This window comes from Saimiri boliviensis, chromosome 4 (genome assembly GCF_048565385.1).
Source record: "Saimiri boliviensis isolate mSaiBol1 chromosome 4, mSaiBol1.pri, whole genome shotgun sequence".
In the NCBI taxonomy this organism is placed as follows: Eukaryota; Metazoa; Chordata; class Mammalia; order Primates; family Cebidae; genus Saimiri; species Saimiri boliviensis.
This window is the reverse complement of record NC_133452.1, coordinates 85104444-85123949: the sequence shown is the minus strand read 5'-3', so window position 1 is coordinate 85123949 and position 19506 is coordinate 85104444. Positions and strand designations below refer to the sequence as shown.

General features: G+C 36.7%; 1 protein-coding gene across 2 annotated transcripts in view; it reads right to left on the bottom strand.

Annotated features, from left to right (window-relative positions):
* ME1 (malic enzyme 1) overlaps positions 1-19506 on the bottom strand; it is a 194834-nt gene that overhangs the window by 159187 nt on the left and 16141 nt on the right. The window contains exons 2-3 of one of the 2 annotated variants that reach the window (XM_010333832.3): positions 13385-13518; positions 3923-4072 (exon numbers count right to left, since the gene is read on the bottom strand). In XM_010333832.3, the coding sequence (XP_010332134.2) occupies positions 3923-4072; positions 13385-13518 (284 nt within the window). The remainder of the gene's footprint in view (positions 1-3922; positions 4073-13384; positions 13519-19506) is intronic. The other variant, XM_003922971.4, reaches the window with a different exon arrangement.

Below are 19506 nucleotides of genomic sequence, written 5' to 3'. Positions count from 1 at the left end.
AAATTATCACATATACCCCCAAAATATGCACATCTAATATGTATCAATACATATTTTTAATGTAGCTTAGATCTTCTATAGATACTTATCTAATTATTCTCTTTATACAAAGGGATGATGTCGCCAACTCTTTTCTTTATACAAAGGGTAATGCAGCACAAGTATGATAAATATTACCACAACATCAATACAGCTACATGAAATCCACATTCAATTTAACTTTCAGATAATGCCTCTGAAATATTCCTTTTAAGGACAGTTCCTTCAATCGGCTTTTGCATTTGCAGTATACAGTTTAAACATTTCTTTTTTTATCTTTAAATTCAGAGCCAAAAGTAGCACAGACATATTCAACTTGACCTTTTGTTGTCACTGTTGTTAAAAGTATTATTATTTATTTATTTCAATTGTTTCTGGTTTCATAAAGTATTGAAACTAATGTAATGAATAAATAGAGCCAGAAAAATTGTGTTCTATATTTTATGCACCTCAACAGTGAATACTAGTTCACTTAAGGAAAAGAACAGAAGAGCTACTTTAAGATCATTTAATTTTGACTTAATTTAAAAAGTAATATTCTCATTTCAGAAAAATTTGGAATCTTTAACTTGTAATATATATATATATATATATATATACATATATATATAATAGTGGCAATTAGCAAATATCAAAGGTAAGTTTAATTATCATCAATATTACTTTTTTTTTTTTTTTTGAGAGGGAGTCTCACTGTCATCAGACTGGAATGCAGTGGTGCAAACTCTGCTCACGGAAGCCTCCGCCTCCCGGATTCAAGCAATTCTCCTACCTCAGCTTCCCTAGTAGCTGGGACTACAGGTGACCAGCATCACACCCAGCAATTTTTATATTTTTAGTAGTGATGGGGTTTCACCATGTTGCCAGGCTGGTCTTGAGCTCCTGACCTCAGGCGATTTGCTTCCTTGGGCTCCCAAAGTGCTGGAATTACAGGCGTGAGCCACTGTACCCGGCCAATTACTTTCTTTCAAAACAACAAAAAAATTCATTTACTATCTGTAAAAGGGAACCCAAACTGACGTAGAAATACTTTCCATTATCTTAAATCTTAAATTTTTTTGAGAAGAAGTCTCGCTTTGTCGCCTGGCTAGAGTGCAGTGGTGCAATCTTGGCTCACTGCAACCTCCGCCTCCCAGGTTCAAGTGATTCTCTTGCCTTAGCCTTCCGAGTACCTTAGGACTACAGGCACACACCACCATGCTCAGCTAATTTTTGTACTTTTAGTAGAGATGGGGTTTCACCATGTTGGTCAGGATGGTCTTGATCTCTTGACCTTGTGATCCACCCACCTTGGCCTCCCAAAGTGCTGGGATTACAGGCATAAGCCACTGCACCTAGCCAAATCTTAAATCTAGAGAGAAAATTTGGTATTGGAAGTCCTGGCCACAGCAATTAGGCAAGCGAAAGAAAAAAATAATAAGGCATCCATATTAGAAAGGAAGAGTTAAATAGTCTCTGTTTACAGACAATATGATCATACATATAGAAAACCCTAAAGACTTCACAAAAAACTGTTACAACTAATAAACAAATTCAGGAAATTTGTATGATACAAAATCAACATACAAAAGTCAGTAATGTTTCAAATACACTATAAACTATCCAAAAACATCAAAAAAGCAATCCCATTAATAATCGCTACCAAGGCCAAGCATAGTGGCTCATGCCTGTAATCCCAGCACTTTGGGAGGCTAAGGCAGGCACGCTTAAGGCCAACAGTGCGAGGCCAGCCTTGCCAACATGGTGAAACTCCATCTCTAGTAAAAATACAAAAATAAACTGGGTGTGGTGGTGCATACCTGTAATCCCAGTTACTCAGGAGGCTACGGCATGAGAATCACTTGAACCCAGGAGGCAAAGGTTGCAGTGAGCTGAGATCATGCCACTACACTCTAGATAGCATAATATTGTCTCAAAACAATGATAATAATAATGATAGCCACCAAAAAACAAAATACTGAGGAATAAATTTAACCAAGGAGCTGAAATATCTATATACTGAAAACTATAAAACATTGATAAAAGAAATGGAAGACACAAATAAATGGCAAAATATTCCATTTCATGGATTGAAAGAATTATTAAAAAGACCATACTACCCAAAGAGATCTACTGATTCAATGCAATCTCTATCAGAGTTCCAATGACTTTTTTTTCCCAGAAATAGAAAAACATAATCAAAAAATTCATATGAACCACAAAACACCCAAAATATCCAAAGCAATCTTGAACAAAAAGAACAAAGCTAGAGGTATCATACTACCTGATTTCAAAATGTATTTCAAGTTATAGTAATCACAACAGCATGGTACCAGGATTAAAAAAACACACACACACACAAAGACCAATGAAACAGAATAGAGAGCTCAGAAATAAATCCATCCATTTACAGTCAACTGATTTTTTACAAAAGTGAAAAGAATATACGATGGAGAAACAACAGTCTCTTCATTAAATGGTGATGGAAAAACTGGATTTCCATATGCCAGAAGACTGAAATTAGACTCTTACTTCACACCATATTTTAAAAAATCAACTCAATACGTACTTGAATAGACTTGAAACTGTAAAACTACTACAAGAAAATTTAGGGGAAAAGCTACATGATATTGGTCTGGGTGATGATTTTTTTAGATATGACCCCAGTGGGATAGGTAAAAGCAAAAATAAACAAATGGAATTATAATAAACTAAAAAGCTCTGCATAACAAAGGCGTCAGTCAACAGAGTGAAGACGCAACTATGGAATAGGAGAGAATATCTGTGAACCATAGACCTCAAAAGGGATTAATTCAAAATATATAAGGAATTCAAATAATAACAACAAAAGAAATAAACTGTTTTTAAAATGAGGAAAATACCAGAATAGACAGTTCGTAAAGAGGACATATAAATGACCTACAGGTATATGAAAAATTGCTCAACATCACTAATCATCAGAGAAACTGAAATTAAAAGCACAGTGAGATATACCTCACACTTGTTAGAACAGCTATTTTCAAAAAGATGAACGATAAGTATTGGCAAGGATCCTGAGGAAAGGAAATTCTTATTCACTATTCAGTGGGAATGTAAACTAGTACGTCTATTATGGAAAACAGTATGGAAGCTCCTCAAAAAATTAAGACTAGAACTACCATATGATCTAGTAATACCACTACTGGGTATGTATCCAAAGGAAATGAAATCACTATGTCTAGGAGATATTTGCACTCCCATGTTCATTGAAGCATTATTCATAATGACCAAGATATGGGATCAAGCTAAGAGTCCATCAACAGATGAATGGATACAGATAATGTGGTACATATATACATCAGGACACCACTCTGCCTTAAAGAGAAGGAAATTCTGTCATTTGCAACAATACAGAGGAACCTTTAGGACCTTATGTTAAGTGAAATAAGCCAGACACAGAAAGACAAATACCACATGATCTCGTATGTGGAACCCAAAAATAGTCAAACTTATAGTGGCAGAGAGTAGAATGGCAGTTACCAGAGGATAGGAGAAGGGTAGGGGCAGCGGGTTGCGGGATTAGGGAAATGCTGGTGAAAGGATCAAAATTACAGTTAAACAGGAGGAATGAGTTCAAGACACCTAGTGACTATTGCTAAGGATAATTTATTATATACGTGAAAACTGCTAAAAGTAGATTTTATTGTACTTCCCCAAATAAATGATAAGAATGTGAAATAATGCATATGCTAATTAGCTTGATTCCACCATTTCACCATGTATACATGTTTCAAAACATGCTGTACCTCATACATATATACAATTTCATTGTCAACTTTAAAATAATAATACAGAATTTTAAATTACTGAAAAAAACTTACAAAAATAAAGACACAAGTTGCATTTAAAATAAAAGTTGACATACCTTGGCTTCCGAAACACTAAACTGTATTGTTGGCAAGCCAGACCCACAGTGGGAGTATAAACAATAGGCATGAATTTCTCAATGTCAGATGTTAGCACTCGATAAAAGAGTTTTTCATTTCTATCTTGGAGATCCATTAAGAGAAGATACCTGTAGAAATTGGACATAATTAGATCTATATCCCATAAAGCCGTGAAATAGCTACTTAGAAATCTAAATATTTTCAACCAAATATAAAGTACTTTTAGGTTACATAGAAAACATTTAATTAAAAAAGACTTTTTTTTCTTTAAGACAGAGTCTCAGCTGGGCGCAGTGGCTCACACCTGCAATACCAGCACTTTGGGAGGATGAGGCTGGCAAATCATGAGGTCAGGAGTTTGAGATCAGTCTGGCCAACATGGTGAAACTCTGCCTCTACTAAAAATACAAAAATGGCTGGGCACGGTGGCTCATGCCTGTAATCCCGGCACTCTGTGAAGAGGAGACAGGTGGATCACAAGGTCAGAAGTTCAAGACCAGCCGAGCCAAGATGGTGAAACCCCATCTCCTGAGTAGCTATGATAACAGGCTTCTGCTACCACATCCAGCTAATTTTTTTTTTTTGAGACAGAGTCTTGCTCTGTCGCCCAGGCTGGAGTGCAGTGGTGTGATCTCAGTTCACTGCAACCTCTGCCTCCCAAGTTCAAGTAATTCTCCTGTCTCAGCTCCTGAGTTGCTGGAACTACAGGTACACACCACCATGCTCGGCTAATTTTTTTTTGTATTTTTAGTAGAGACAGGGTTTCACCATGTTGGTCAGGCTAAGCTTGAAGTCCTGACCTCAAGGGCTCTGCCTGCCTTGGCTTCTCAAAGTGCTGGGATTACAGGTGTGAGCCACTATGCCGAGCCAAGTAATATTCTTAAATATCTCAGAGAATAAAGAACCATAAACTTAATTAATATCCCTGAAACATTAACATCATTGCTGAAATAGCAGTTTTCTTTAACACTTGAAGAGAGTTAATCCCTATTTTAAAAGAGATGAAAACACAACTATAGATTTAGTTTAACAGTAAATAAGTTAGCAGAAAGATTTCATCCTTTGACTTGCAGTACTGAATAACCAAGGGAAATGACACACAGCAAATAAGTAAGGGAATGTAACACTCATCCTAAAAATAGTAAGATAGGGAAATTCCAGAAACTTTTCTTTGTGTCTGTATCTTATGGCCTTTTTCTTTCTAGAGTCATTTATGACCCACAGTTATCTTTGTAAATATAAACCTTCTATAAACAATGTAACTTTTCATTGTTTATAGAATAAAACTCAAACTGCTCAGTACAACTTAAAACAATCTTGCAAAATTACTCAACAATCTTACCAGCCTTTTTGAATTGATTTTCATTCCCTAGAATAGCTGAAAATGCACAGAATTCTGAGTAAGAGATGCACGGATTCTAATGTTTAGGCCATTAGATAGACATAACCCAGAAAGTAAACATGTGGAAGACAAAGAGTTTAACTTTAGACATGATAAAATTAATTTGGCAATGTGGAAATTACCATTGCTAAATCAATGGTATATTCTCAGACCTCATCTTACCTATTAGAACATTTGACACAGGAGATAGTCTCTAGAGCTCAATATACTTTCTTTCCTTGACTTTCGTCTATCATATTCTCACAGTTTTCCTCCTATCTCTCTGTTCATTCCTTTTCTGTTTCCTTGCTGGTTTCTCTTTGATATGGTTTGGGTGTTTGTCCCCTCCAAATCTCATGTTGAAATGTAATTTCCAGTGTGGGAGGTGGGTCCTGCTGGGTATTTGGATCATGGGGTAGATCCCTCATGAATGGCTTAGCACCATCCCTTGGTGATGAGTTCTTGCTCTAAGTTGATGCAGGATTTAGTCGGCACTTCCCTCCTATCCTGCTCTTGTTCTTGCCATGTGATGGGCCTGCTCCCAAATCATCTGCCACCATGATTGTAAGCTTCCTCACCGGGGCAGCAGATATTGGTGCCATGTTTGTACACCTGCTGAACTATCAGCCAATTAAACTTCCTTTCTTTATAAACTACCCATCCTCAGGTATTTCTTTACAGCATACAAGGACAGACTAACACACTCATCTTCTCTGAAAGCTTTCTAACACTCATGTGAAATACATGAAGAAATTGTGTTGGCTTTACTTTCAAAATATATCCAAAATCTGACTACCCTCATTGCTATTATCCTAGATCTAAATCACCATCATCTCTTGCCTGGATTATTATGATAGTAACCTAAGAGTTCTCCCAGCCTACATTCTATTCTCAACATTGTAGCCAGTCTTTCTGAAACTATGGTTTAGATCATGTGACTCTTTTGTTCAAAAACCTCAAAAGGCTAACCTTTTTACTCATAGTATAGCAGACGTCCTTTAGCACCCTGCAAACCCATTACCTCACTAACTTCCTTTCCCAATTTGCCATTCTTTCCCTAGCTCATTCTACTCTAGACCTAAGTCTCCTTGTTGATTCTTGAACATGCCAGCCACAAAATACCGTTCCTCAGACTTCTTCATGGCTAACTGCTTCACCACCTTTGATTATTGCTCAAAACTCACCTTCTCAATGGAGGCTATCCTTATCACCCAACTTAACAATGCAAACTGGCTATACCTATCCTCAGCACTCTCAGTTCCTCTTTACCCTATTCTACCTACTTCCCCCACCCCAAGACAGTAATAATTTTCTAGCATATTTTGGAATTTACAAATTTTTATTACTGTTTACAGAATTTAATAATTTGTATTTAAAAATAAGCCAGGCATGGTGCTGCATGCCTGTACTGCTAGCTACTTGGAAGGGTGAGGCAGGAAAGAACTGCTTGAGCCCAGGCTGTTGAGGCTACAGTGAGCTATGGTCATGTCAGTTCACTACAGCTTGGGCTATAGAGCAAGACCCTCTTTCAAAATAATAATAATTTTTAATAATTTATGTAAATTTCATAAGATCAGAGATCATTGCATATAACCCAATTATCTAAAAGAGTACCTGACACTGAGCTGATGTTCAATATATGTTGAGGAACAGTTTGTAGTAAATATATAAAGGTCACCAGCTCTTAGCAGATAGCTGACAAAATGGCCCATGAAAAGAATATAAAGGACAAAAGAAACTAAAGGAAAATGTTATGGAACAAATGAAAGAAAGGTTGTGAAGGAGTTTAAAAAGAAGCAAATGTATACACACTGGACAAACTGAGTCAGCCTCTTTGCCCAGCCACCCCATCACATCCAATGGGCTCATGAACAAAGTGGCCATGGTGGCAGAATAGAGGTTAAATATAGGCTCAGCAACACGGACTTTCACTCACTAAGGCCAGCCTGACTATTATAGCCACTGCTGAGTGTTCAATCTGCAGCAGAGACTAACACTGAGTCCCCAGTGAGGCACCATTCTCCAGGGTAATAAGCAAGCTGGTGGCAAGTTGATTATACTCAACAGCTTCCATCATGGGAAGGACAATGTATTTTTTTTTCTGGAATAGACTCTTACTTTGGATCTAGATATGCCTTCCCTGGATGCAGTGTTCCTGTCAAAGTTGCTATTCAAGGACTTACAAAATGCCTTATCTACCATCATGGTATTCCACACAGCATTGCTTCTGATAAAGAAACTCACTTTACAGCAAATAAAGTACAGGAATAAGCCCATGCTCATGAAACTCACAAGTTTTACAATGCTTCCCAAAATCTGAAGCAACTGGTTTGACAGAAAAGTGGAACATACTTTTGAAGACTCAGTTACAGTACCAGCAAAGTGGCAATATCCTGCAAAGCTGAGGCAAGGTTCTTCAGGAGGCTGTATATGCTCTTCATCAGTGTCCAAAAAATGGTACTGTTTTTCTCATAGTCAGGATTCATAGGTGTAGGAATCAAGGAGTGGAAATGAGAATGGCACCATTACTAACAACCATAGTGACACACTATCAAAATTTATCCTTTCTGCCCCTGTGACTTTATGCTCTGCTTGTCTAGAGGTCTGTATTCCAAAGGGAAGAATGTTTCCATCCAGAGAAACACTAATAAACCCACTGAACAGGAAATTAAGACTGCCACCTAGCCACTTTGGGCATCACATGCCTCTGAATTAGCAGGCCAAGAAAGGAGTTACTGTGCTGGCTGGGAAAAACTGATCCTGACTACCAAGAGGAAACTAAACTGTTACACTATAGTGGATGTGAGAGAGTATGTCTGAAATCCCTTAGGGTAGCTCTTAATATTACCATGCTCTGTGATTAAAGCTAATGAAAACAACAATCCAATTCAAACAGGATTACTAATGGCCCAGACTTCAGGATGGAAGGTTTGAGTCACCCTCACCAGGTAAAGAATCAAAATCATCTGAGATACTTGTTGAGGGCAAAGAGGATATGGAATGGGTCATGGAAAAAGATAGTTATAAATACCAGCTATGACCATGTGATCAACTAAAGAAAAGACTGTAATTGTCATAAGCATTTCTTCCTTAATTTTCTATTAATATGTATACACATATAAGTAAAAATCCATTTGCAAATATCAGAAAATATAATTTTCTTCCTTATCACCTTATCAGATAACATAAGATATACTGATTCTGCACCACAGTATTTAAGTATTGCTAACATTACATCACAGTGTTTAAGCTTAGGAATATCAGTGAGAATAAACATCACCCAAGGATTTGGCATCCTCTTTTGAGGAAAGGGTTGGTTCATTTTTGGTTGTATGCAGGATAGTTATGTTGTGTTAGGTCAAAGTATGAACTTTGGTATTGCCTTTATTCAAAGATTAAGTATGATTTGAGGAGATGCATATGGGTGGTGTCATAGTACATTCACTTTGCTATAACAAAAATACCATAAACTAGGTAGATTATGAACAACAGAAATTGATTTCTCATAGTTCTGTAGGCCGGGAAGTTCAAGATCAAGGTGGCAGCAGACTCTGAGCCTGATAAGAACCCATTCCACATAGACAGTATCTTCTCACTGCATCCTCACATGAGGGAAAGGGAAAGGGCAGCTTTCTTAGGCCTCTATATTTTATTTTTTATTTTACTTTAAGTTCTGGGATGGATGTGCTGAACGTGCAAGTTTGTTTTAGGTATATATGTGCCATGGTGATTTGCTGCACCCATCAATCTGTCATCTAGGTTTTAAACCCTGCATGCATTAGGAATTTGTCCTAATGCTCTTCCTCCTCTCTTCCCCTACCCAGTGATAGACCCCAGTGTGTGATATTCCCCTCCCAGTGTCCATGTATTCTCATTGTTCAACTCCCACATGTGGTGCTTGGTATTCCGTTCCTGTATTAGTTTGCTGAGGATGACAGTTTCCAGCTTCATCCATGTCCCTGCAAAGGATATGAACTCACTGTTTTTTATGGCCGAGTAGTATTCTACGGTATATATGTGCAACATTTTTTAAATCCAGTCTATCATTGATGGTGTTTGGATTGGTTCCATGTCTTTGCTATTGTAAATAGTGCTGCAATAAACATATGTGTGCATGTGTCTTTATAGTAGAATGATTTATAATTCTTTTGGTATATACCCAGTAATGAGATTGGTGAGTCAAATGGTGTTTCTGGTTCCAGATCCTTGAGGAACTGCCACACTGGTTGAACTAATTACACTACCACCAACAACGTAAAACCATTCCTATTTCTTCACAGCATCGCCAGCATCTGTTGTTTCCTGACTTTTTAATGATCGCCATTCTAACTGGCATGAGATGGTATCTCACTGTGGTTTTGATTTGCATTTCTCTAATGACCAGTGATGATAAGCTTTTTTTTTTCATATGTCTGTTGACCACATAAATGTCTTCTTTTCAGAAGTGTCTGTTCATATCCTTCGCTCACTTTTTCAAGGGGTTGTTTTTTTCTTGTAAATTTTAAGTTTCTTGTAGATTCTAGATATTAGACCTTTGTCAGATAGATTGCAAAAATTTTCTCCCATTCTGTAGGTTGCTTATTCACTTCGATGACAGTTTCTTTTGCTGACCATAAGCTCTTTAGTTTAATTAGATCCAATTTGCCAATTTTGGCTTCTGTTGCAACTGTTTTTGGTGTTTTAGTCATGAAGTGTTTGCCCATGCCTGTGTCCTGAATGGTACTGCCTAGGTTTTCTTCTAGGATTTTTATGGAATTAAGTTTTACATCAAAGTCTTTAATCCACCTGGAGTAAATTTTTGTATAACGTGTAGGGAAGGGGTCCAATTTAAGTTTTCTGCATATGGCTAGCCAGTTTTCCCAGCACCATTTGTTAAATAGGGAATCCTTTCCCCATTGTTTGTTTTTGTCAGGTTTGTCAAAAATCAGATGGTTGTAGATGTGTGGTGTTATTTCTGAGGTCTCTGTTCTGTTCCATTGGTCTATATATCTGTTTTGGTATCTGTACCATGCTGTTTTGGTTACTGTAACCAAACAAGTTTGAAGTCAGGTAGTGTGATGCCTCCAGCTTTGTTCTTTTTGCTTGCAATTGCCTTGGCTATACAGGGTCCTTTTTGGTTCCATGTGAAATTTAAAGTGGTTTTTTCCAGTTCTGTGAAGAAAGTAAATGGTAGCTTGACGGGAATAGCATTTAATCTATAAATTACTTTGGGCAGTATGGTCATTTTCAGGATATGATTCTTCCTATCCATGATCATGGAATTTTTGTCCGTTTGTTTGTGTTCTCTCATACTTCCTTGAGCAGTTATTTGTAGTTCTCCAAGAAAAGGTCCTTCACATTCCTTGTTAGTTGTATTCCCAAATATTTTATTCTCTTTGTAGCAATTGTGAATGGGAGTTCATTCTTGATTTGGTTCTCTGCTTGACTATTGTTGGTGTAAAGAAACGCTTGTGATTTTTACACACTGATTTGGTATCCTGAGACTTTGCTGAAGTTGCTTATAAGTTCAAGGTGTTTTTGATCTGAGATGATGGGGTTTTCTAAATATAAAATCATGTCATCTGCTAACAGAGACGATTTGACTTCCTCTTTTCCTGTTTGAATACCCTTTATTTCTTTCTCTGGCCTGATTGCCCTGGCCCAAACTTCCAATACTATGTTGAATAGGATTGGTGGGAGAGGGCATCCTTGTCTTATGCCAGTTTTCAAAGGGAATGCTTCCAGCTTTTGCTCATTCAGTATGATATTAGCTGTGCGTTTGTCATAAATAGCTCTTAAAATTTTAAGATATGTTCCATCAGTACCTGGCTTATTGAGTTTTTAGCATGAAGGGTTGTTGAATTTTATCAAAGGCTTTTCTATATCTAGTGAGATAATCATGTGGTTTTTGTCATTGGTTCTTTTTTTGTGATAGATTATGTTTAATGATTTGCCTATGTTGAACCACCCTTGCATCCCAGGGATGAAGCCAACTTGATCGTGGTGGTAAGTTTCTTGATGTGCTGCTGGATTCAGTTTGCCAGTATTTTATCAAGGATTTTCACATTTTGTTTATAGGGGATATTGGCCTGAAGTTTTCTTTTTTGTTGTGCCTATTCCCAGTTTTGGTATCACGATGATGCTGGTTTCATAAAATGAGTTAGGGAGGAGTCTCTCCTTTTTGATTGTTTGGAATGGTTTCAGAAGGAATGATACCAGCTCCTCTTTGCATTTCTGGTAGAATTAGTTTTGAATCCATATGATCCTGGGCTCTTTTTCACTGTTACTCTGGCCTCTTCTTTTTAGAGTACTAATCCCATTTTATAAGAGTGCCATTTTTTTTTTTTTTTGAGACAGAATTTCACTCTTGTTGCCCAGGCTGGAATGCAATGGCGTGATCTCGGTTTACTGCAACCTCTCCCTCCTGAGTTCAAGCAATTCTCCTGTCTCAGCCTCCCAAGTAGCATGTGCCACCACGCCCAGCTAATTTTGTATTTTTAGTAGAGACAGGGTTTCACCATGTTGGTCAAGCTGGCCTTGAACGCCTGACCTCAGGTGATCCACCCACTTCAGTTTCCCAATGTGTTGGAATTACAGACGTGAATCACAGTTTCCAGCCTATTAACTTGTAAACTATATTCTTGTATCATTTTTAGTGGTTTAGAGGTTATAATATTCTCATTTCAATATTCCTTGAATTCTTGCAATAATACACTTTAAATTGTAAGGTTTCTAGATTTTTCATGAAGTGGTATATTACTTGGTATATTACATGGTTTCTCCATGTTGGTCAGGCTGGTCTTGAACTCCCAACCACAAGTGATCCACCTGCCTCGGCCTCCCAAAGTGCTGGGGTTACAGGTGTGAGCCACCGTGCCCAGCCAAGGGCACCATTTTTATGACCTAATCATCACCCAAAGTCCTCACCTCTAAATAACATCACAAGGAATTGATTTCAACAAAAAACTTTTCAGGGGGACACAAATATTCAGTCCATAACAAACATGGTGTATCAACATTTGGTCAAACACTATTCTTGATGTTTCTGCATAGGTGATTTTGGATGAGATTAACATTTTGGTGGACTTTAAGTAAAGCAGATTGCGCTCCAAAATGTAGGTGGGCCTCCTCCAAACAGTTGAAGGCCTTAATAGCACAGACTGACCTCCTTTCCAGCAAAAAGAAATTTTGCCACGACACTGCCTTTGGATTCAACTGCAACTCTTCCTTCAATCTTCAGGCTGACAACCTACCTGAAGATTTTGGATTTAACAAGCCTTCAATTATACACACACATACATGCACACACACATTCTATCAGTTCTGTTTCTTTGGAGAACCCTGATTAATACCCATACTTACTTGACACTGAGTTGGCTATCTCTTTTAACCCTCACAACAATGTTTTCAAATAACTATTGTTCTCTCTAATCCATGGATGAAGAAAAACTAAGGGCTACAAAGGTTTAATACCTTAGTAAGAAAGAGTGATGTCAAAAGCAGAGAGCAAAGCAGTTAAGTGGTCATGGCAGAGGCTGCAGGGGTTTGCTCAAGGATCTACTGCTAGTGAGATAGAGCCAGAATTTCAACCTAAGGCTATCTAATCCCAAAGGTAGGAAAAAATATTATCTTCATCTTTGTGCAAATATGGAAACTGAATCCTATACTGAATACTTCACAAAGTAAGTGACCTAAATTCGCAACCATGTTGGAAAAAGTCTGGAGGCTGGAAATGTGTGCTTTCACCTACAATATACTTTAAGTCTGACCAAAAGCCACTTTAACCTATTTTGTTTCCTGTAGGATGGTATTTCCTGATAATTTACTTTTACAGTAACATTTTTATCGTAAGAGAAACATGGTCTCTCTGAGCATACAGTTTAGAAAACAAAATTTTATTTCATTCAAATGTTCCTAGAGAGAGTAAACTTTTTTTAGAACATCATTGTATTTACAGGCAAATTCTCAAAGTTGAATACCCTTTCCAAATCATTAAATATTTTCATTTTCTCACCCAATAAAAAATAAACTAGACAACTGCCTAATAGAAATATAAAAACCACCTTCAGCAATGTGTTACCTGTCAAAGTCAGACTTCAGACGCTCAAAATTTTTTAGTACTCTAAGGACCTGAATCTCCTGACTGATGAAGGAAGGTGGCAACAATCCATGAATGTTCAATTGCTGTCTCTCTTCCAGGGTAAAGGCCAAGTCCTACAGAGAAAAAAAACAAAAAAACAAACAAACAAACAAACAAAAAAACATAAACAAAACCCATAATAGTATTTGAGAGGAAAATAGAAAGCACACATATAAAATCCAACAAGTGTATGCAATAAAAATCAGAAGTCTGCATCACTGGAAGCATGACCATGTGGCTGTGAGTAAATCATGTAAGCTCTCCATATCTCAGTTTCCCTATCTCTAGAAATTAGAATACTATAATATTTCAGAGCTATGCCACTCAATATTATTAGCATAAAATCAGATGATTAATGGCAGGAAACTACTTAAAGACACAAAAATGAAAGAAGATATAATCATTATTATTAATTTCAGCAAATATAAAAACAAAAAGTCATTGTTAAAAGAGATTTTTAAATTATGAATGTAAGTCACTTGTACCCTGCTGCGATTCCACCTTTAGGACAGGAAATGCCCTACATGATTCTGAGTTACCTGTTTTAACAGTCCTCTCCCAAGCTGTAGCCTTTGATTCTTACTCACTCCCAGGCATACAAAACTTCTAACCATTGCCCATACATACCATGCCCTTTTATTCTTCCATGGCACATGGTCAAGATATTCTTCCCTGTTTCTCTGATCTTCATGCCTTACCTCAAATGCTTCCTTCCCTCTAAAGCCTTAATATATCCACTACAACTCTCTTGTTGTATCTATGTTATCTGTTTATATGAACATGGATTGTATAAAACAAATGATAATAATGAACAATGAAACTCAAAAACACAAAAACCAAATAGATATTATGTGTTGATACATAAACCATAATGGACATAAGATATTCACTGGCATATAATTCAAGGCACAGTAACAGCAGAGCAGCTCCTGTAGTCAAGAAAGTGATCAGGTAGATTAGTATAAGGAGTTTCTCTGGAGAAGCCTCCCATTGGGGACACTGAAGCCCAAGAGACTTCTTTGTCTAGACTGTGACTGCTGTTCCTCTGGGTCCAGAGTAAGTACACCAACATGATATGATAGTTGGTGTTGTGGTCTGAACATTTGTGTCCCCCAAAATTCATATTGAAATCCTCACCCCCAAGACTATGTCATTAGGCCTTTGGGAGGTGATTAGGTCATGAGGGCAGATCCCTCATGAATAGGATTAGTACCCTTATAAAAGAGACAGCAGAGAGTTTTTCAGACCTTCTGTCATGTGAGGACACAGTGAGACCACTGTCTACAAATCTGGAAGCAGACCCCTCACCAGACACCAAATTTGCAGTACCTTGATGATGGACCTCCTAGCCTCCAAAGCTGCGAGAAATAAATTTCTTTTGCTTATAAGCCACCCAGTTCATAGTATTCCGTCATGGCAGCCTGAAAGGACTGAGACAGTTGGTTTTGCTCAATGTGACTACTGCTATCTCCAAACAACCTGGATAGGTAAGAATGTGTTCACTAATTTTGCACTGAGTGATTCTACAGTGATTCCTCCGTCCCTGAAAGTTCCTTGCAATGACAGCATAGTGACTCTTGAGAACTTACAAAGTGTATTACTTGGGAGAAAGGAGAAATAATTTGGTTCATTACATAGGAAGATGACAAACCCTGATTGGTTAAGAATAAACATGTCCAACCCCAGGAAATTTGTGAAAGACGCCAATGAATGAACAATCCTCTCTTTCTTCTAATTTTTCTCATAGATATACCCATTAATTCATGTCACTGATGGAAAAGTTTATGTTTAATTAGCCTCCTGGGTTGAGGGCCAGACTGAAGAAAGACAGATTTGTCCAATGAATGGTGTCATGATAGAGCTCTTTAAGATAACTGCAAAAGTTAGCCGAGACCAATGGCTCCAGAATCTTCAGCACAAGAAGCAGTGTACAACCTTCAATCCTCATAAGGTCTCTAAGTGCTATCACCACAGCTGGTGTCTAGTTGCACGATACTTTTCATTAGCAGTCATTCTCACAGCTGCAAAAGCCCCCACTGTTACAGATGGGCATCCTCTGGAGTTCCAATATGTGTGAATGGCAGCAGAATGATCCCTTTCTAAGAGGATAATCCAGCATGTCCAACTGTGTCTGGACCAATCACCCCCTCCTGGATACCTAAATGCCAGACAGTACAGTCTTTCAGACCTTTGCCCAGCAGTTCCAGCTGGCATCAGGAGACATTTGTGGTATTGCCTAAACTCTTTGCCTGCCATTTACTTTTCTACTTGTGGTTTGTGTCCCCACACCAGAATGAAAACTCCACGGCACCACAGAATTTTGTTTGTTGTCTTTACTGCTTTCTCCCTAATGCTTACAACAGTGCCTGACATAATTAGAACTCAGTAATTTGTTGCACATCAAATTTTAACATATTTAATAGAATATAATTTATTTAAATTTATCTAGAAAATTTAGAATTCATAGAAAATTTCAAATATTCAATTTTAGAGACATTAAAAATTTTACAAATCTATTAAATTACTGCTCAAAAAACTGATTAGAATATTCATTCTGATCAAATTACTTTTAAAATTTAAAGCAACAAGAAACAGATATTTGTATAAAAGAGTAATTTATAAAATGGAAGACAGACTTCACTTGTTAACGATACCTGGGAAGACAAAATTTAAAACAAAATGTCATGAAATAACTCCTTGGAATGAGACAAAATTATGGACAGTAATGTATTTGAAAAAGAAAAAAGGGAAAACTCAATGGATTTTTCTCTAACTAGAAAATGAAAAGGGGAAAGTAAAGCTGGCCAAAGTCTCAAAAATATACAAATATATGCAAAAAAGCAGTAAACTGAGTGTTATGCCTTGAAAATCTGCCCAAAAACATAATAATCAAAATATTAATATTCTGATAATAAGTCTTATTGTAAGAAGTACTAACATATGCCCTTTCATTCGCTTAAAAGTGGCATTTAACAACACTTATTGCTATACTTAGCCAGTGTTTTAATATAAATTTTCCAGTGGTCTGTTCTGAAACTGATTCCTAAATCTAACAGTTCTCCATCTCTTATGCCATGTAAATGACAATGCCATATGGAAATCTTTTTATATTCTTTGATGTTTAGTAACTACAAACTCCCATACACTGTTAGCCAAATTTTCCAAGACATACTAAATTACTAAATTACTTTAGTAAGTGCCAATTCAATTCTTTTAAAAACAATAGCAACAAAACCTAGGGCTTAGAAATCTAGGGAACCGGGCCAAGTTAAAGTCCTAGGATTGGGGAAAAAATAGTCCTCTGACTGGGTTCACATTCTATTACTACCCTTTGTAAGTTAAAAGAACATCAGTCAATAAGTAAACTTAAATTTTAAAATCCCCAAAAAATTTAAAATGGATATTGTATAACTTCATTTAAGCCAGTTTCTATTTTTCACACTAACAGAGACATACTCGTTAGAGATATATTTTATAGAAATTTATAAACAGGTCATTTATGTCTAAAGTTTAAAGTAAAATGTTTCAAAGAATTTTTACCTTAGCATTATCCTGTGAGCCTATACAACAAAAGATAATGAATCCAAATTATACATGCAGGTTCTAACTTTCATTTGATTTCTACCAAGTCTTTCATGTAGTTGAAAATATTAGACAACTATCTATCTATCTGTATAAGGTTTCCAGACCACCTATACGTCTAATTCTCTAAAACCAACTCATACATGCTAAGTTCGACCCTGGTTTTTCTCCTTTTTGTCTATCCTTTCCTTTCCCTATTACTTAAAGAACCTTTGCAGTAGATCCCTAGAGAGCAGAATGGCACATTGTTTCACTGCTGAGGGCAGTAAACAGGACAACTATTCTTCTGGATTGTGCTAATTAACCTATGTATATCTTCTTGAGAAAACTGAGACTATCAAGCAGCAATGAAAATTCCTGACATGATAAAGGACTTGTATTAGAAACACATTTGCAGGGAGCAAGCATAACTGAGAAAGAAACTTTGTCCTGAGTAATTTATCAGAAACGATTACCATAAAAACAGAACAAATATCTTCTGTATTCTGCACTCACCAATGGATGACTTTCTTTTTTCCCTGAATAATTACTAAAAGTAAGTCAAGCTGAACTGCAAAAAAAAAAAAAAAAAAAAAAGCAGGGGTGGAACTTTATCTTATTCACAAAGATCCTTAAGACAGTAATCTATACACGTATGAAAATTCATTATGGTAAGACAGCTTATAATTTACATGTTTGAGGCTATGAGCAAATTAGGGCAGAGACAGTTTGTGTGTTCTGCTTAAGTAGTAAAATCTCTAGTGTCTAGAATAATACTTATGTGGTATTATTGGTATTATTCTTTACAGGCAATCGACAAAAACGTGTTGGATTAACTGACTGATGATCAATCAGTTGTACTTGTTACAGTACATTTTGTAGAAGACAAAGAAGAAAAGTGAATAAGGAAGTTTAAAAATAATAGAGAGGCAAAATGCCAAGTAATAATTGCAAATAATTTGAAACAACAAAAGTCCTTCAACTGGTATATGGATAATACTAAGGTATATCCATACACTCAAATATTACCCAACAATAAAAAGAAACAAATTATTGATACACAAAACATAGATGAATCTTAAACACATTATGTTAAGTGAAAGAAGCCAGGCTCAAAAGGCTACATATTGTATGATTCCATTTATATGACATCCCAAAAAAGCAAAATTACATGGATAGAAAAAGATCAGTAGTTTCCAGGGACTGGGATTGGAAAGAAGGGTTTGACTTCAAACAGGAAGAAAAAGGAAAATGTTTTTAGGTGACAGAAACATTCCTTAGTGTGGTGTTGGTTACACAACATTGTATGTTTGTCAAAACTACTAGAACTGTACATCAAAAAGTAAATTTCCTTATACTGAATTTTATTAGGCTCTGTAGAGTCAGTTTGGTAACTAATATTCTCTTTGCTTAAAAAAGAAATATAATTATGATGACTAAAAATTGTTTAGCAAATTATTGACATATTTCATATTCCATATTTTAAAATATTCTTTGTTTTTTCTTTTTTTGAGACAAGGTCTCACTCTGTCACCCATGCCGGAGTGCAGTGACTCAATTCAGCTCACTGCAACCTCCACCTCCCAGGCTCAAGTGATCCTCCTGCCTCAGTCTCCCAAGTAGCTAAAACCACAGGTACATGCCACCATGCTCAGTTAATTGTTTTTGTATTTTTTGGTAAAGACTGGGTTCACCATGTTGCTCCAGACTGGTCTCGAACTCCCGAGCTCAAGAGATCTGCCTGCCTTGAACTCCCAAAGTGCTAGGATTACTACACAATCAAATTTGATAAAGAATATTTTAGGCAGAGCACAGTGGCTCACACATTCAGCCTAAAATATTCTTTACTCAATTTTATTGTTTTTGAATCCTTTATCAAAATTTTTTCCTAATTTTTTATTTCAAATGAATTATAGGTATTTTATGAATGTGACTTTGCAAATAATATAGATTTATCTTAAAATTATTTCTTCATACCAAAAAAGTTTTAGAATTAATTTTAATACTAATTTGGGGGAGAAATTATTTATATACGAAGAGTACAGAAGGAGGACCCGTTATATTTTTATTATTATTCTGAAATAAAGAGATAAAATTGGGCTTGTTTTAAGTGTTATATTTTCAATTTATTACATACACATTAAGAGAAGTAGTACTAATTTGCCCTGAACACATTCTACTGAAGGGTTCCTTCCTCCAAGGCTTTTATACTGCCAAAAATTGTTCTTTGGAAATGATTATTTTAAACTTCTAATTTACAATATAGATAACAGTTTCTAGGATTGGCTGGGCACAATGGCTGACAGCTATAATCCTAGCACATTGGGAGGCTAAGGCAGGAGGATGGCTTGAGCCTAGAAGTTCCAGACCAGCCTGGACAACACAGGGAGACACTAGCTCCACAAAAAATACAAATAAATGAGCCAGGCTTGGTGGTGCATGCCTGCGGTCCCAACTACTCAACAGGCTGAGGTGGGAAGATTGTAGATCTCAGGAGGTTG